We start from the raw sequence: 19,406 nt of genomic DNA, 5'->3' as shown, positions 1-19,406 counted from the left end.
AACAAAGTAATTCTCAGGTCAAGCTCACTCTTTTCAGAAGAGTTGTATCTGCTCTTCGATACTTGAGATCTTGATACAAATTCGTTTTGACACCATCTGTCGAAGTCGACCAAAAAGAGAGTGAAACAGAATAATTAATTTTTTTGACAATTAAGGGTGTGTTTGGTTTTGCGTTAGAAGGAAGAGAAGCACGTTTGAGTGCATTGAACGCTTTCTCTTTTTGTTTGGATGCTTTTTTTTCTTTAAACGCCAACGTGATTTTAGGTTCTTAACGTGCGTTTATAAGAAGCTAGAAATTGTAGCTTCTGCGTTTAGATAATCACGTTAGAATTGGATTTATTTTGTTTTATCAATTCTACCCTTTACTTCCTTGCTTATAATCCTTTTAGTATTCAAATATTTTAAATATATAATTATATTTTTTTATTAAATTTTTACTTTTAATTTTATATAAAAAAATATTTTTATTTGGCTTTGTTAAAATTTGTAAGTGTAATTCTTGTATATTAATTTATTATTATAATTTTGTTATAATATAAATTATTGATCCCATTAAAAAAAACAGAATAAATAAAAAACTAATTATAACTAAGAATAAAGTCATGAATAATTAAAATTTATAATTTAAAATAGTATTAAATAAAAGAGTACTGAAAATATTAAAAAAATTATAAGTAATATAATTTAATAAAGTATATTTTGATATTTTTTCATATATTATTTTTGCTTTTGATATAAAAATATATTTTATCAATTTTTATATATTATTTTTATTTTAGTAAGTAAATATTAATTTTATTATAAAATTAATTAATAATATTTATTTAAATATCTAAATTAAAATGATAGAATAATATAAAAAATTTATTTAACTTGATTTCTATTTTAATAATTTTTTATCTAAAAGTAATTTTGAGTAGTGTAATCCAAACAATATTTATTTTACTATAATCTATTTTGATATAAAGATTACCAAACATAAATCACTTTAACACAAACTTACTTTTCATCAAAATCAATTTTATGCAAACTCCCGTTTACAAACTGAAATCCAAACACACACTAAATACCAAACTTTCAGACAGCATAACAATCACTACTTTTATTCATCGATTCAAGTACCACAAACTTATCTATAACAAAACACACTGATCTACGAGTCACCTACAAGTTGAGGTAGATGCTGCCCAGATCAAACACCGCTCCTTTTGCTACAAATTAAACTAACTCATACATACGTGTTACAAATTAAACAAGCCTATGACACACTATTCATAAGAAAGGGGATGCGATTAATCATTAATCACAAAAGTGGGGTTTCCAATAATTCTTCGTTGAGTTGTCCAAGTCTGATCATGGGAAAGTGGTCACCAGAGAAAGGTGATTTTCCCATCATGAGTTCTTTAGACACTTGATGCATGGTTGGCCGAAATTGTGGACTTTGGCTCAAACACTCAAGCGCCCACTTTGTGATCAGCATGATTTCCCCAACAACTGACTTCTCAGGATGAGGAGGCCTTTGATCAATTACATCAACCAATAGCAAATTGTATGTTATTGATGCTGTTGATGGCGACAACAGTGAATTGATCATATCTGCCGGATGCTTTCCCATAAAGATTTCGAAACAAAGCACTCCAAAGCTATATACATCACATTTTTCGGTCACTTCCATAGTTTGAACAAGCTCTGCATACAAATTATAATTTTGAAGTTATTCATAAAGCAACATATATACGATTATTGATTAAGTATAAAAGCAAGGGAAAAAGGAGTTACCTGGAGCACCATAGCCATAGGTGACTACTGCAAGTGTTGTCCAATTTGAACCAGGCTGTAGAAACTTAGCTGTCCCAAAATCAGAGACATGAGCTTCATAGTCTGAATCCAAAAGAATATTCTTGCTTGATATGTCACGATGAACTATAGGGGGATTGCAACCATGATGCATATATGACAGAGCATTAGCAACTCCTTTAACCACATTCACCCGCCTTTCCCAGTCAAATGCAGTTGCTAGCTTTTCATCACCTAGTACATGATTCAAACTGCCACCCTCCAGGTACTTGTATACCAAAAAGAAGAATCGTGAATGCTGGCAAAAACCATACAGCTTTATGATGTTTCGGTGCCTGATTTCTGTCAATGCTTGGATCTCATTTTCAAATGCCTTCCAATTCAACTTATCCTCCGCATCTGATTCCATGTGAAGTTTTTTCACAGCAACAACCATAGAAGGCAACTCAGCCTTGTAAACGGATCCTTGCCCTCCAATTCCAATGAGATATTTGTCATCAAAATTATTGGTAGCTTTAATGATGGTTTCAAATGCCATTTTTCCATCATGACTCCATATGGAAAATTGTTCTTCTGGTTGCATTTCTTTGGCCGGGGCTTCTTTCTTTCTTGCTTTTCTACAAAGAATATATACTGAAACACCAATCACACAAAGTGCTAGTGCTAATACTCCAAAGATAAGAAGCAGAACCAATAACTTGACCTTGTGACTTTTACCGCTAGGACTGCTTGGGCATGGCACCAAGCCAGTGACATTACCACACAAGCCTTTGTTATTTATCAATGATTCAATTGAAGCATGAAGAAAGGCTCTGTTATTTGGAAGAGGCCCATCTAACTGGTTGTATGATATGTTGACAAAAGCTAAGCTTGACATGCCATTAAAACTAGATGGAATTGTGCCAGAAAGATTGTTGCGAGAGAGATTCAACCACTGCAAGTTCTTCAATTCTCCAAGCACTCTTGGTATTGTACCATTCAACAAATTCCCACTAAGATCAAGAGAATTGAGAGTTTCCAATGACTTGAAGTCAGAGGGGATACTTCCTTCTAATTTGTTGTTGCTCAAGTTCAATTCCAACAAGTTAGATAACTGAACAACTTGTCTCGGTATGTTGCCACTCAACTCATTTCCTGCTAGGTTCAAGTGACTGAGACCTTGCAACAATCCTATTTCGGGTGGAATATTTCCAGAAAGATGATTGTTGTCGATCCTGAGTTCAAACAAGTTTGTCATATTCCCCAGTTCTTTTGGAATATTTCCGCTCAATTGGTTTGAAAAAAGATGAAGCCTGCCCAGCTTGGTAGCCTCAGCAATTTGTGGCGATATACCACCGGAAATATTATTTTTGGCAATGATCAAGACTTGAAGACTATTGCACTTGCCCCAGCTTGATGAAATTTGGCCATGAAATTTGTTGTTACTTAGATCAATGTAATTCAAATTTGGATAAACACCAAAGTCTTGTGATATGTCACCTTCCAAATGGTTATCCTGTAAAGTTATGTAGACAATACTAGAGCAGTTCTTCAAGCTGCTTGGTACTGGACCAGTGAAACGGTTGTTTTGAGCACTGAAGGATGCTAGTGAACCACCTAAGCAGATTTGAGGCGGCAAGTGGCCAATGAGATAATTATTGCCTACAAAAAAGTCATTCATGTTGGTAAGATTATTAACGGCTTGCGGAATGTTGCCCCTGAGCATGTTGGATGACAATTGTAACATGGAGAGCCGTTTCAAGTTTCCAATTGTGTCAGGAATAGTTCCTGAGAGAAGGTTTCCTTGGAGACTTAAGGTTTCCAAGTTGATCAAATTACCAACAGAGGCAGGAATGTGTCCTTCAAAATTGTTGAAGTCGAGAGTAATCTGAACAAGATTTGTCATGTTTCCAATTATGGAAGGAATGGATCCAGAAAGTTGATTCATCTCCACATTAAAGGACTCCAAATTGACCAAGTTTCCTATTGTGGTAGGGATGTTTCCAGAAAAGTTATTGGATTCAAGGAACAGGTAGGTGAGGTTAGACATGTTCCATAGGAAGGGTGGGATTGGGCCAGAGAGGGTGTTGTTAGATAGTAAAAGTTGATTTAACTTGCTCATATTAGCAATTGTAGAAGGGATATTGCCAGTGAGATCGTTTCCTATGAAATCAAGATACTCTAGATTTGACAACATTCCGATTTCATGGGGAATGGAACCTCGAATCTTACTAGACTCAATAGAAAAAAAGGCAAGGTTGTTCAGTTTGCCAATTGTAGGAGGAATGGAGCAGGAGAGATTGTTGCCTCCTAAATCTAGATATGATAAGTTTATCAAATTTGCAATGGAAGAAGGGATGGGTCCTGTTAGATAATTACAGAAGGAAAGATCAAGCCAGCGTATGCTTCTCAGTGTCCACATCTCTTGAGGGATGGAACCATCAAAAGGATTCAAAGAGAAGTTCAAACGATTGATTTTGGACATGTTACCGATTTGTGGGGGAATGGTTCCATGAAATAAGTTGTTGTAGATGTTAAAGGTGAGGAGGTTGGGGAGTGAGGAAAAGTCTAGAGCGTGGAGTGTACCTTTGAGAAGATAATTTTCAAGATTGATGGCGGTTACGGAATTGGATCTATCACATTGAATTCCTCTCCATCTGCATGGGCTTGTCCCATTCTTCCAAGATGATAAGGGAACTTGGCTTTGGTTCTCCAGGCTAGCCTTCCACTTTAAGAGTGCATTTGCTTCACTCTTTTCACTTGCAACCCAAGAGAGTTTTACAATAAGGACACAAAGGAATATGAAGACAAGTTGTTGGGACATGGGTGGCATGGTTCAAGTATGGATATGCAAGACGATGGATGTTTGTGGTGATGAAAGAAGTCGCATCTACATGATTGCACATATATAGGACAGGACACATTAGGGGTGCACATGGGTCGGGTGAAGCCGGGTTTGATGTGACCCAGACCCGACCCGAAATATACACCGGATCTATTTATTAGACCCGAACCCGACCCTAGACCCGATGAAACTAATATACTTTCGGGCCACAGTTATACCGGGTGAAAACCGGGCCGTTAACCTTACATTACGTTGATACCTTCTTGTAAGCTAGCATATAAAAATATCCAAATTTTCAAGACCCCAACCATTATTTAACATGGTAAAATTCACTTAGAAAAATATAACAAGAACCAACCCTTCTTTAAAATTAAAGCATAACCACAATCAATACTAAAGCAAAATCACAATCAATACTAATATTGTCTAATAATACCAAATATTTAAATCAATACAAATAACACAATATTATGCATTAGTCTAAAGTCTTATGCATTCTAAACATAAAACATTAACTTATAGTTTTATAATGATTAATAACACAAAATATTAAGGTTTACAATAATTAAATTCCACATAAGAATAGTCATGATCTATCACTAATAACATAAAATATTAATTGTATATGATGACCGGGCCACCGGGCCGATTTCGGGTGACCCGAGCTATGGCCCGGACCCGACCCGAAATAATGACCGGGTCTATTTTTGAGACCCTTACCCGGCCCTAAACCCGATGAAATCACACCAAATTAGCCCCTAAAGTGTTCGGGATCGGACCAGGCCTTCGAGCCGGGCCGGGTCTGTGCACCCCTAGGACACATACAGCCGCGTGGCGATCATGGTTGACATGAGTAGAATTTCAAAGTCTTGCACAAAACCAATAACAATAACCATATGTATGCACTAACCTTTCTCTTCCTAAGGATACTTTCTTCGAAAGTCACACTTTATTAGGTCTTCAGTCTTCCTAACAAATATATCATAAAAAAAGTTTTTATGTATATACTTAATATTTTTTTTTTTGGTGACTATATACTTAATATTTGAATGCAATAAATATAGAGCTTTTAGAATTGATAAAGAGCATAGTAGAATAAGATTTAAACTCCACTCTAATATTTCACTCTACAAATTTAAAATTCTCTTAATCTCTTTTAAAACTTAAGTGTATTCTATTCACAAATTGAAAATTTTTCTTAATATTTGAATGCAATGAATTTAGAGTTTAAGGTGTTTTTTCTTTTGAAATTAGAATCAATTTAAATTATAAATTAAATTTTTTATTTGAAATAGATAAAAAATATGAATTGAACCCGAAAACATAAAAAATAAGAATTAATTTGTAAATTTTATGAATTTATTTTATAAATAAACTCAAATTCTTTTAATTCTTTTATAGAATTTGATTGAAATTTAAATAATTTTGTGTGCTAAAAATATAAAAATCCATTTTTGCCTTTTAAATATTAATATAAAAAAGATTCGGAGTAAGAATGGAGTTATAAAGTTTTGACGTTCCCAGTTCGCCCTGACCAATGTTCGACTTTTCTGGCCAACTGCATCGCCCATGCTGGCCGATTGCAGCACAGTTATAAGTAGTGATAAAAAAGTATATGATCAATAAAAGAAAAAAAACATAAAATCAAGTCATTATATCATTTTTTTAAATCAAATCAATTCTTATTTTACATAATTAATTTCAAATACAATAATTCATTTTTGATTTAGTTCATTTTAAATTAAATCAAGTTAATTTAAAAAATATTTTGTTTCAAACACACGTATTCTAAGAATGTTATCTGAAGGACTAATAATGGAAATTATAATTCATTCTCCTAATACTTAAAAGAGTAAAAAAATTAAATATATATTATTTTTTTAAATATAAAAAAGATTAAAAAAATCAAAATTCCTTTTATTTAATTAAATAGTTAAGTTTTTTTATGTATTGGAAGAGTCAAAACTAACTTTTTACTCTATTTTTATAACTATTATTCTTAGGGTATTTCTTAATTAAATTTGCTTACAAAAGATGTTCTATAAATAGTAGAAATCAATCACCATAAATTTGTTTATATTTATGCTTATTCCATATGATTTTCTAGTAGAATAACTAACTACTAAAATAATTAAATTTTCCTTATTAACAGAGTAATCCATTTTTTTTTCAGAAAAATAGTTAATTTAATTAAAAATTACATTAGTGGCTAATATAATAGCGAAATAATCAAACTTTTTTAGCATAGTAAATAAAATTTTGTAATATAAAAAAAATCGCCACTACGGTATTTTTGTTTTTGTAACTTTTCTTTATTTATATTCATATTTTGATTTATAAATATAAATTTAATTTGATGATTATATTAGTTATAAATTTTGACTATCAATATGAATAATCTAATTTAATTATAAATGCGAATGTAAAGATCATTATTATATCTAATCATTATATTGTTTACCTAGTATTTCTCGATTTCGATTATATTTTTAATAAAAGTTATTTATGAAGTAGATTACATGGTTGTCTTTAATTTGTCATTATTAATTTCTGTATTCCGAATCAAAGCCGTGTGTTTTATGGTTTTACCATCACATTACTTTTGTGGAAAAATCTACACTGCTTTTTTGGTTTCCATCTACACTACTTTTTTTTTTTTTGGTCAAATCTATACTGCTTTATTAGTTAGTTAGCACAGGTATATGAAGTGAATTTCACGTCTGAAAGAGAAGTTTGTTAAGTGACTGGTCCGAAAAAAAAAGATAGTCTAAACTCTAAATAAGTGTGGAATCGCTTTTCAAAAAGTTAAAAGTAGAAAAATAATTTATTTTAGGTAGAGTTTTGCTAAGAATTAAAAAATTGAAGGACTATACCGAAAAAAGGGTATGAATTTTATATCTGCAGATTTTTAATATCTTATATTTTGTATTAAACAAATGTCAATTAACTATTTATAAGAGCACTTGCTAACAAAAGTCATTTTAGATAAATAAATTAAGAAAAAAAATTGTATTTAGAAATAATATTTTAAAAGTAAATTTAAAATTGTTAACATAATGATTCAAATCTGTTGGTCTAAATTTTGTATCTGAAATAATAAGGAATCTAATTTGACTTTGACTCAATTTTAAAAGAATAATATTATACATATAAATCTTTTTGTTAAATAAATTTAATCAAGTTAGTTTAATATAATAAAAATTAGTTATGATTAGTATTATTATTTAATTTAATTAGACTTAATTTATAAAAAAACATAAATGCGTAGTATTATTTGTCTTGATAACAGTAATCTATGTGCTGTCGGACTATCCGACCTGAGACCCAAACTATATAGCAGCAGCAAGGGGTCATTAGTAAGAAATTTCACATCACATTTTCTCTATTTTATAGACATTTTTTTCAAGTTGGTAACCACCAAAAATCATTAGATAATAGATTAATAGGTGTGAAGTGATTTAACCTCCAGGAAAAAAGGTAAAATCTTCGTATCTTAAAATGTAATGTTCACTACCCTTAGAAGGATGAGAATACATCAGTGTCCAATACTGAAAACCATTTTTTGAATACCTTAAAGAAATTTTAATTAGAATTAAGCACAATTTGGAGATTGAAATTTTTTTACTATCACTCACTCTCACGCAAGAAGCATGAATTATTACAAAGCACACAACACCGTGGTAACATTGACATATAAAGCCCCATTATTGTTACATATATTCATCTGCATGCTAACCAGTACAACCAGCTAGCCATAACACAAACATTTTAGTTGCGGCGCCGGACGGTAATAGGACTCCTAACTATGTGCTTTCCATCCGACCATACCAATGCACCAAATTGATATTTGTAACGCTGTATCACACTTGATGTCTGCACAATAACCTTAAATGTTTTCTTTTCATACATCTTCGTGAAGGTCAAGGAATTGGGCACAACAGTAACTTCGGATCCATCCACTTTGGCTGTTGCATTGTATGTGCCAGGAGGGCCTACATTTGTGAGTGTGCGCTTAACTGTTACCGGATCCAACCCAAGATTTGGCAATGTAATAGAAGGGTAGTTCAAGTCATTTACGCTATGACTTCCCCTACAAACGAAAGTGCTATTGTAATTAAGTGCTGAGATGAGTTGTTGATTGTATCCGGAGGCACACAAGAAGGTGAGGTAGTCTTTCAATCCTATATCATAAACCAATCCTGGCTCTATTGCAAGATCTGGTTGAACATGTCCTGACCCATAATCAAAAGGACCAGCCAACTTGTCATCAAATGCATCTTGGATTGGCCTGTTTGTGTTGTCCCTTGTGGTTGCTGCAAGCAACCAAGCACATACAATGAATAGGTTATAAACATATCTTATGGGGAAAAAAATTCCCATGCATAAGTAAGGCATAACTTTAAATTGAGGGCTCAACATTTTAATGTATAATTGAATGAAGGCTCAACCTTATAATTGGAACACTTAAAACAATAAATATACATAAAGACTCAAAAATAAAAATAAATAAATAAATAAACCCACTAATACTTAACAATATAACTTTTGAAGAGTATTATCAAATTTGAAGGGATAGTTATTTAATTAATAAAATATATAGTATCCAAATCATTGTTTTAAAAATCAGACCGAATCGACTAATTTAATAAAGGAGACCACTCCAATAAAGATATTTAAAACGTCTTTTTTTAAAGATATTTTTTTATTAATTAAAATTTAATACATATAATCGATTAAATTATATTATTTTTGTCAAAATTAGATGAGACAAATTAATTTGGCCGAAAAATCGGTAAACCAAACCTTAAATCGATCTAAATTAATATTTTTTTTATAAAAAATGACTACAATAACCTTTTTATAAAAAATGACTAAAATATTTTTATTATATATTTTTTAATTTTAAAAACCTTAAATTCTAACCCTAACGGCACAGGAAAAAGAAAAGGGTTAAAATTTAGGATTCTCAATATATATTTATATAAAATAAGAATATTTTAGTCATTTTTTATAATAAAGATATTGTAATTATTTTTTATAAAAAAAGTATTAATTTAGATCAATTCAAGATATAATTTATCAATTTTTTGACCAAATCAATTTATTTGATCTAATTTTAATAAAAATAACATAATTTAATAAATTATATATATTAAATTTTAATTATTTAAAAATATTTTTAAAAAAATATTTTAAATGTCTTTATTTAAGTGACTCCCTCTAATAAAAAAAAATTGTCATTTTGCCAATGTGTTTCATGCAAAAATATAATAAAAAATTGGTAAAAAAATCGATAAAAACCGTTTTTATATATCAATGATCTATTAATTATAAATTTTAATATCCATGTAACAAAAAATCAGTGTAACGGTAGCAAACCCACATGAGAATATTAGTAATTGTATACGTATATATTACCAGTAGTCATAATTGCTGATTTAATAGCTGCGGGGCTCCAAGTAGGATGCAGAGTTTTGAGAAGTCCAGCAATACCAGAAACATGAGGAGAAGACATAGAAGTTCCTTGAAGCACATTGAATTCAAAGCGGCGAGGATCTTGTAGGAGGGTAGTGGGGCTTGTGCCTAGTGAATAGGCAGCAAGTATGTTCACTCCAGGTGCAATTATATCAGGCTGAAACAAAAAAACAAAAAACAAAACCAGTCACATGTAATTAAAGATCATATTTTGTATATACGTACATACATACATACCTTGAGTATGGATGGCTGAATCTTATTGGGTCCTCTTGATGAGTAGGAAGCCATCACTGGAGCTGGCTTCCTTCCAATCACTGTTTTTGCTGGGGAGAGCTTTACTGTAAGAGACGGGCTCGGTGGAGCGCTGCAATGGCAACTATCTTTAGTGCATTGCACTTATAGGTTGTTTTACTGAGAGTTCCATATTGAAAATGTTCATTGCATTGTTTTGACACTATTAGTTTCTTGTAAAGTAAACGACGTAAGAGAAGGATTTGTAGTTACGTGGCAGTTATGACGTCATAATAAGTATTTTGCACTTTAGGAGGAGGATGGAGAGATTTTGGAGGTTGACTGCCAAGATTTTTTTTTTGAGCTGGTTGCCCGTGATAACTCACACTAGGAACCATGTGAGCCTCATCGGTAAGTGTTTTCCCTTGTTGCTTTTGATTTTGCAACGACATTGCCAATGCACCCGCGGATTTGGCTTCCAAACCCTCAACAACTGATTTTATATTATCTTTTCTGATGCAATTCACAACTTTGCCTTTAACTTTTGCCGGGTCAAGTGTTCCTGGCTTACAAAATTGACTGACAAAAACAGCAGCAGCAATAAAGGAAAAAATGGTTAAAAAACAGGCGTTTACTTTATGCCAAATTTATGAGTAACAGTAAGAGTACTTACGCATCTTTGATTGTTGCATTGGCAAGTTTACCATCAGTAGCAAGGATAAAATCGAAGGCTTCGTCAGGTCGCAATGTTACTGAAAGACTGCCTCCCTTAAAATTGAATAAGTACTTTTAAAATTTGATATAAAATCTATAATCAAATGACATATATAATAATAAACAATAAAGTAAGGAATTATGAGTATATGAAATCTTATAATAGAGAGTAAAAGCAGAGTATTAAGGTAGATGATGATGATGATGATGATGCATACTAGGATTTTGCGACCGTCACTAAAAGTAATGGTACTGGTGAAGTCCCTGTCAATGGTGCTAGCACCAATAGTGAATATCCAAGGAGCCCCATTGACAACAGTGCCGGGATAAGGTCCATCATTTCCAGCCGATGCGACGCACAGAATGTTGTTAGACATGGCATGGAAAGCCCCTAAGCTGACCCCGTCGGTTAATATATCTTCAGCGGTTACACCCCGTCGGCCACCGACAGAGAGATTGATGATATCAACGCCGTCGTTGATGGCTTGGTCGATTGCGCTCATGATATCGCCCTCGTTGCAACTGTTTTCGTCTGTTCTGGACCAACACACTTTGTACGCTACAACCCTGGCCTTTGGAGACCCACCCTTTGCGGTGCCGTTACCAACTGCAAACACATGTGCTCCTGGGACGAAATCTCCCCCGGCGGTTGATAGAGTGTGGGTCCCATGCCCCTGTAAGTCACGCGCTGTACGCTCATTTGGATTCACCTTCCCATTTGCTGCCTCAAACACATCGCTGAAAAATCTTGCTCCAATAAGCTTCCTGAAAATCCATTATCAGCTCACCTTAATCTCATGTTAGAGGAAAATTTTCAAAGATTCATACAAGGTAATGCTATAGGTTAAGTATAATCTAAAGAGGAGTGTTAGGGTTCAACAAGTTTTGTGATTTGTAGTCATTAATTAACTATTACTTATTTTATTTTTAAGAGTTAATAGTCAAAATCGTCCCTGAAAGATACCTCAATCTCCATATGAGTCCCCGAAAGATAAAGTTAATCAAAATCGTCCTTGAAAGATGACGGACATGACCACGTTAGTCCTTCCGTCATCTCGTCCGTTGAGCTAGCTAACGTTAGGTGACGTATTCCATTAAGTACCCACGTGGCTCAGTAACAAAACGACGCCATTTTGATTCAATAGCCTCCAGATCTTGATACGACGTCGTTTAGTGTCCAGGTCTTGATACAATCAACCTTCTATCTTCCTCAACCTTCCCAAAGTCGCGTAGATCCTTAACCAATAACCAATAACCACTATCCCGGTGCTATAGTTATCCACAACTTTACCAGTGCCACCATCTGTCACAAGCATTTATTCCTCATCTTTAACTCTAACCAATTCTTTCCCTGTGTCTTTTTTCTCACAAATTGAGCCCCGGTTTATGTGCAGGAGTGACTTTGGAAGGTTGGGTCATGGCGATCACAGCGATTTGCTGATTCCTCATCCAATTACAGCATTACATGGTCTCAATAGGTAAAGCAAATTGCTTGTGGGGACAGTCATTGTTTAGCACTCACCACCATCTGTCACAAGCATTTCATCATACAGCTTCCTTGCAACCTCAACCTTCCCCCTTTTGACCAAACAATTCAGCAACGAATTAGAAGCGACAACACTAGAGAAACAACCATGCACTTCCCGCACTGTATAGAATAACCGTAGGGCAGCATCAACTATCCCAGAATCTCCGTAGACTCGAATCAGAGAGTTCAAAGGCTCATGGGTAGGCTTCAAGTTCCCAACTTTCATGCTGTTCAGAACCAGCTCAATCTCGAAGAACACTCTGAATCTTGCCAAGAGCTTAAGAAGAGAGGAATAAGCAAAGCCATCGAAGGAACAAGAAAAGGGTCTCGAGTTAGCCCAGTCGAAGAACTTCAAACCCAGCTCGGGGTCGTGTATTCAGTCTAGAACGAAATGGGCAACGTCCGAAACTAGAACCCAGATTCTGCAAAGCGAGACTCGAGGGAGTCCCGCCAATGGGCGTGGATTGCCAGTATTCGAACGGCGTCAATAACGAGTGGGACTGAAGCAGGTCGGCGTAAAGGTGGTGACTTTGGGGCGGTTACGGGGTTTGATTCAAGCGAGGATGACCTTTGACATTGGATTTTGAGTGTTATGGTGCCAATCATTTGTGAAAGACAAGCTCTCTTCTTGGAGCTGTTTGATTGTAGACCGCGATTTATTTATCATTGAATTTAGGATTAGGATTCATCATCTAAGGGACTGATTTGATTTTTTTTAACATACTTACCTTGTCAGCAACTCCAGCGTACACGTAGGCGTCATCCACCTAGGCAGTCAACGGAACACGTCACCCAACGTTAGCCAGCTCAGCAGACGAGATGACGGAAGGACTAATGTGGTCATGTCCGTCATCTTTCGGGGATGATTTTGATTAACCTTATCTTTCAGGGACCCATATGGAGATTGAGATATCTTTCAGGGACGATTTTGAATATTAACTCTTATTTTTAATGAGTAAGTGTTGGCCAAATTTTAAGAAAAAGAAGAGATATATGTCACTGTAGAAGAAGGTTGTGTGCTCGTGCAATAATTTAAATCCTGAACAGTTATTGTCCACTCAAACATTACTAACAAAGGGGGTTTATGGAGAGATATATGTCACTTGCAAATAAAAGAATAACATGTCAGACAAAAGATGATTGACAGACTTGCTATGGAAGTAGGAGATGGTAGATCAACCAGATTTTGGGAGAATACATGGCTACGGTCGGAAAAGCTGAAAGACTCCTTTTTGAGACTCTTCTTGATTTCACATAATAAATGATATGTTATTGGGGATTGCGGGTTTTGCGATGGGATAGAGTGGGTATAGAATTTCCAATGGATGAGGGAAGTCCACCAATGGGAGACTGAGAGCTTGAATCAACTGCTTGATATTTTGCAAGCTGTGAGATTGATAGCAAGCGTACAAGATAGAATGGTCTGAAAATTTAACAAGAAAGACATTTATACTACTAACTTATTTGTGCAGGCTTTGCAGGTAGAGACTTTAACAGAAAATATCCTTAACTACAAGTTTACAAATGGAATATGGAAATGACTAGTGACTCCTCGAGTTGAGCTGTTTACTTGGTTTGTGCTAGTAGGTCGAGTTAATACAAAGGATCGGTTAAGTAAATTGTGCATCATTGACCAAAGTGACAATATTTGTGTTATATGTAACAAGGAAGTTGAATTAGTTCAACATCTATTTGTTATTTGTGAGTTACTTGACAGGTATGGTGCGCATGGCTTAATCATGTGGATCGGATTTGGAGCATCCCAAGCTCTATAAAAGAGCACTTTGAGAGTTGGAGGACGATGCCTTTGAGAAAAGACATGTGGAAAAAATGGCTAGTGGGCTTCTTCTCAGTTATATGGAATATCTGGTTACATAGAAATGATTTCATTTTTCGGAACAAGAAGACAACGGATGTAGTGAAATGTGTTGCTAGGTCGTTTTGTTTCTATAGGGAGTGGTGTGAAAACTGACTCATGTTGTTGATGGCTATGCCGGAGATGACATGGGAGTTGCTTGGCTATATTTCTGTCCTTGTACGCTCCACCGAGTGTATTGAGCTTATTTTCTCTTTCAAAAAAAAAAAGTGCTAGCCATAAACTTTCTCTAATTTAAAAATAGTAGTGTTGTCCTACGAGACTTTCTCATTTAAAAATATTGACTAAAAATATATTATTGGTTTGTTGAACTAAAGGTGTTGAACTATTAATTAAAAATATTAACAAATTATTCGTACATTAAAATTAGCCACTAATATATTTGTATATAAATATATGTGTAATTTAATTTATTTTCAATGTGTATTTATATTTTAGTATGTATTTTATATTAGTTGTTAAGTTTGATAGTTGATGTTGGTGTACACACGACATAATCCTTAAAAATATAAGTTAAAATAAAAAAATTATTGATTTTTAATTTTTTTTCTTTTAAAACATAAAAGTGACAAAGTGTGTAGTCTTGGTTAGTATTAATTTAAATAAAAAAAAAGAAAAAGTTTAAAAAATTAGCACTTTATTAAATTTTGGCCAGTACTTAACCATAAAAAATAAATTAAATAATTTTATATTATTAGATATAATTTCACATTATTTAAAATATCATTAATAACTAATTGATGACTACAAATTATAAAATTTACTGACCTAACACTTATGTTAACCATTTGAAACGATATGTGTTTTAAGTTTAACATTTCAACATGATAATTTATATGAAGATAATTCTAATCATTTTTATTGGAGTATCCCGCGACCACGCCAAATAAATTATATTGAAAATGGTAGCTTTGGTAGGGAGAACCATACAAGAAGAAAAAATAAATAAATAATAATAATAACCTGTTGCAGAGATTTTTGGGGGAACCATGGACTCTGTCCAATTGACAGGCTTTACCGCCGCGCCATTTTGAAGGGATGGGGCCATATCCTCTGTCCCGGAAGCTTTTGGACTCCGGCCAAACCCCTGCACATGGCGCAATCGTCTTTTAATATATATGTTCATATATATTAATTTAGAATTAAGCAAATATAATATACTACCTGTGTCAATGTTGGCGATGATTGTATTTTCACCAAATCTACCCTTTTGCCATGCAGTGTTCTTAGCATCTCTTCTTAGTCCAAGAAAGTCCCACGACCTTGTTGTTTGAAGTTTGTGCTCCTTGCTCAAGAACACAGACACTACATTTGGCTTTTCTGTCCCACTCAAAACACACCTTTCAATTTTCAACTATATGAAATATAGAATACATTCTCTTCAATTATTTTTTAATTTTGTTCGGACTAATTATTGAGAGTGACGGTGACTGGGCAATTATATATTATTACATACTTCAAAGTGAGTTGAAAAGTGATAACACCATTATTGGCAGGCAAACTAACAACCATTGTATTAAGTGTATACTAAAATTAGTCTAATATAAACACATAATGATTGATTTTAGTGTGCAAATAAATTTTTGTATTAACAATAATGGAAGTGCTTTCTCACTTGCAATATGTGCTGCTTCTTCCTCTTCAAGTAGTGCGGCAAAGCCATTGATATGCTTATTGTATGAGTATATCATTGCTTCTTCCGCTTTCTCATGGCTGTTATAATATTCAAGCATGCATAATTAATCCATTACTAATAGTATTTAGGTTATCATAGCTTGATAAATAATTTAAACTCTAATTTTACACTGTTAATGTACAGTAATTATTAGTTTCTTAATGAATTTATTATACTAATCCTGGAAGTTTTAAATTTTAATAGTACCATATGATGACAGTGGTGGTACATTACATACATGATATTAAACGAATCTTTATAAAAACTTTTTTCATGCAGATACTAATTATTAGAAAGATTTAATTATTCTGTTAATTTATATTATTTTAGTAAATTTGTAATTAAGTTTATATTTTTTTAATTAGATCAGTTTTAATTTTATAATTAAGTTATTTTTATATAAAAAAACGTTAAAATTAATAGAATATTTATTCTAAAAATTATGTAATAAAAAAATTTAATTATGTTCTTAATTATGAGTATTTTTAATTTGCAACATTTTTGTTTTGTTAAATCTAATATTTTTTACATTAACAAAAATTTAATTACAAATTAAAAATAATGTAAAAATTTAATTAAAAAAATTATATAAAAATATAATTATAAATTTGGTATAATTATAAGGATTAATAAAATAATTAAATCTATTAAAAATAGTAGTGTAGTAGTCTATGTGGTTTATATTTTGATGATCGAATTGTCAAAATAATAAATAAGTAAAAAATTATGTTAACAGTAGTTAATCAAAATTAAACCCATATTTTCATGCCTTCCCAGAACTGAAGTTAGCAAATTATAGTGAGAAGATGTGGCGGCTTCCATGTCAAGAGAGGTAGGGCTTGGGCCATGAGAATGTGCTCCCAAATACACAATGTAGCACTGTAAAACAGAGATTAATAACAATCTAAAGCTTTTATCAAAAACAGAATAAGAATCCCAAAAAAATGTTTAAATTAGAGCCACGTATGATGGGGAATTCAGCAAAACAAACAAAATTGTCATACCTTTTTGCTGCCGTAGACAGCTTCTGGCAAGAAGGTGAAAAGAAGAAATGATAAAACAATAATGCGAAGGTAGTGAAACTTGGAACTTCCCATATTTTTGGAGTCGTCTTTGGAAATGGATTGGTGGCCAAAGCTAGCGTTTGTATATAAAGGGTCTTCTTAGAACATATTTAATTTGAATTTACAAGCTTTTAAAATTATTGTTTATTATTCTAAACTTTATTTGTTTGTAATATTATTTTTTTTCTTAAAAAAATATAAAATAATTATTTATTTATTACAAATATTCTCTAATATTAATTTTTATTTTTCTTTAAAAAATATTAAATATTTTTCAGTTATATCAATAATATGTATGAGAGATATAATCATTCGTGTTATTTATTCCTATTAACTCAAATTTTTAATATGAGCGATATCATGATACTACAAGAAACATCGTTAAAATCGACGGTTTTATCGTCGATAATATTAAAAATTAACGGTAAAATCGGCGATATTAGCCGTCGCTTTAAAACGTGTCGATTTTTCAAAAAATTAATAAAATTGACGGTCAGACTGTCACTAAACTTTTAATAAAATCGACGGTTACCGTGTTGATAATATAGGTTTAAGATTTTTGCATGTTTAACAAAAGCGACATCTTAATTGTCGATAATATTATCTAAAATCGATGATGTTTATATCGATATTTGTTTTATTAAAATTGACAAAATAGCTGTCGATTTAATTATTAAATTACCAATATATTTTTTTTTGTCTATTTTACATTAAAATTAAAAAGTGACATTACCATCAATTTTAATAACCATATATTATTAGTTTTTTTCGTATCTTGTTTCTCCTTCTACAAGATCTCTAATATATTTTGCTTGTACAATCAATATTTGAATGAATCCATTCTTTACTCTACTAGTAATCAAAGAATCCAATCATCTTAATATATAAAAGACTAGGGTCATATGAAATCACAAATTAAGATCTCTAATATATTTTGCTTGTACAATTAATATTTGAATCTATTCTTTACTCTACTAGTAATCAAAGAATTCAATCATCTTAATATATAAAAGAGTAGGGTCATATGGAATCACAAATTAAAATATACATTTATTAATTTTATATTGTAACAAATTAATATCAACTAAAAAAAATACCGTCGCATACAAAAAAACACTTAAACTTCCAATATCTTATATTACACATGTATTTAATCAATATAAAAATGCAACATAAATATTAAGTTTCAAATAAGATCATTCTTTATCCAAATACATGTAATTATGTTACACCAGAATAGAGCCTTCCATCATTATAACAACCTTTCCATGCAAAAGCACTCTTTAGAATTCAATCCCAGTATCATGATAATATAATTTAGAAAAGTAACTGATCGAAAAAAATATTATTGAACAATTAGAAAAAAAGAATAAGTAGTAAAATCAATTAATTAAGAATAATCTTATAAAATATTTTTACCTTTTACATTTCCTCAATAATTTTTTTAAGTATTTGCGAAATTTATGTCAACATTTAAGGTAGTTAAATTGTTATTCAAATTAAACTATATATATATATATATATATATATATATATATATATATATATATATATATATATATATATATAATTTAAACTCGACAACTTAAAATAAATAATTACAATCTCTTAAATCTCGTATTAAAATGCAAAAAAGACATGTAGAAAATTTTTTCTTTATTTTTGACGTGTAAAAACAAGTCTAAAGCATAATATTGATCAGTAGTCACTAATAAAAATATACAAAAATTATTAAGAGGTTAATATTTTTTATTAATATTTTATTTTTATAATATTAAAATTTAAAATTTAGAATTTTGTAATCAAATGTTGACCAAATATTATAAATTTTATTGATTATATAATATTATTATTCAAAATATATTTTATTAGCTTTATTTAAAATATATATTCATTTTTTCTAACAGCTAGATTTAGTTGACTTTACATACAGTGAATTTATATGTAATGTAATTAAATATGAAAACTTAATTAGAACTAGGCAAATAGCTATGCTTTGTGACCGACAGGCGACAGAGAGAGAATTAATGTGTCTCTTTATTCTTATTAACTTAAGTTTTTTTTAAAAAAAAGATAATTTTATAATATAATATCAGAATTTTTATAATTTAAAATTAAAATTTAATTTTTATTGAATAAAAAAAATTAATACAAGACAAAAAAAATTATAAACTTTTTTACACAAAATAAAAAATATTTTGCATAAAAAATATATTAAA

At 31.6% G+C, this 19,406-nt stretch overlaps 2 protein-coding genes across 3 annotated transcripts; both read right to left on the bottom strand.

The window, feature by feature from the left end:
• Positions 1-1,075: 1,075 nt before the first annotated feature.
• On the bottom strand, positions 1,076-4,947 carry LOC112744390 (uncharacterized). Of its 2 annotated transcripts, XM_025793996.3 has the most exons (3): positions 4,363-4,652; positions 1,780-3,438; positions 1,076-1,689 (listed from the first exon to the last, which is right to left on the bottom strand). In XM_025793996.3, the coding sequence occupies exons 1-3, from the start codon at positions 4,607-4,609 to the stop codon at positions 1,304-1,306; spliced, it is 2,292 nt and encodes a 763-aa protein (XP_025649781.1). In that variant the 5' UTR covers positions 4,610-4,652; the 3' UTR covers positions 1,076-1,303. The 2 variants fall into 2 exon arrangements, with proteins under 2 accessions (XP_025649781.1, XP_025649780.1); XM_025793995.3 differs by having other exon boundaries at positions 1,780-4,947.
• Positions 4,948-8,177: 3,230 nt separating this feature from the next.
• Positions 8,178-17,244, bottom strand: LOC112744389 (subtilisin-like protease Glyma18g48580). Its single transcript, XM_025793994.3, has 11 exons — positions 17,128-17,244; positions 16,893-17,002; positions 16,064-16,161; positions 15,613-15,768; positions 15,412-15,535; positions 11,263-11,809; positions 11,004-11,098; positions 10,604-10,909; positions 10,334-10,463; positions 10,040-10,253; positions 8,178-8,934 (listed from the first exon to the last, which is right to left on the bottom strand). Exons 1-11 carry the CDS (start codon positions 17,218-17,220, stop codon positions 8,390-8,392), a joined length of 2,418 nt encoding a protein of 805 aa, XP_025649779.1. The 5' UTR covers positions 17,221-17,244; the 3' UTR covers positions 8,178-8,389.
• Between the last annotated feature and the right edge of the window lie 2,162 nt (positions 17,245-19,406).

Source organism: Arachis hypogaea, chromosome 14, assembly GCF_003086295.3.
Source record: "Arachis hypogaea cultivar Tifrunner chromosome 14, arahy.Tifrunner.gnm2.J5K5, whole genome shotgun sequence".
Lineage (NCBI taxonomy): Eukaryota > Viridiplantae > Streptophyta > Magnoliopsida > Fabales > Fabaceae > Arachis > Arachis hypogaea.
This window is presented reverse-complemented; position numbering and strand designations above follow the sequence as displayed.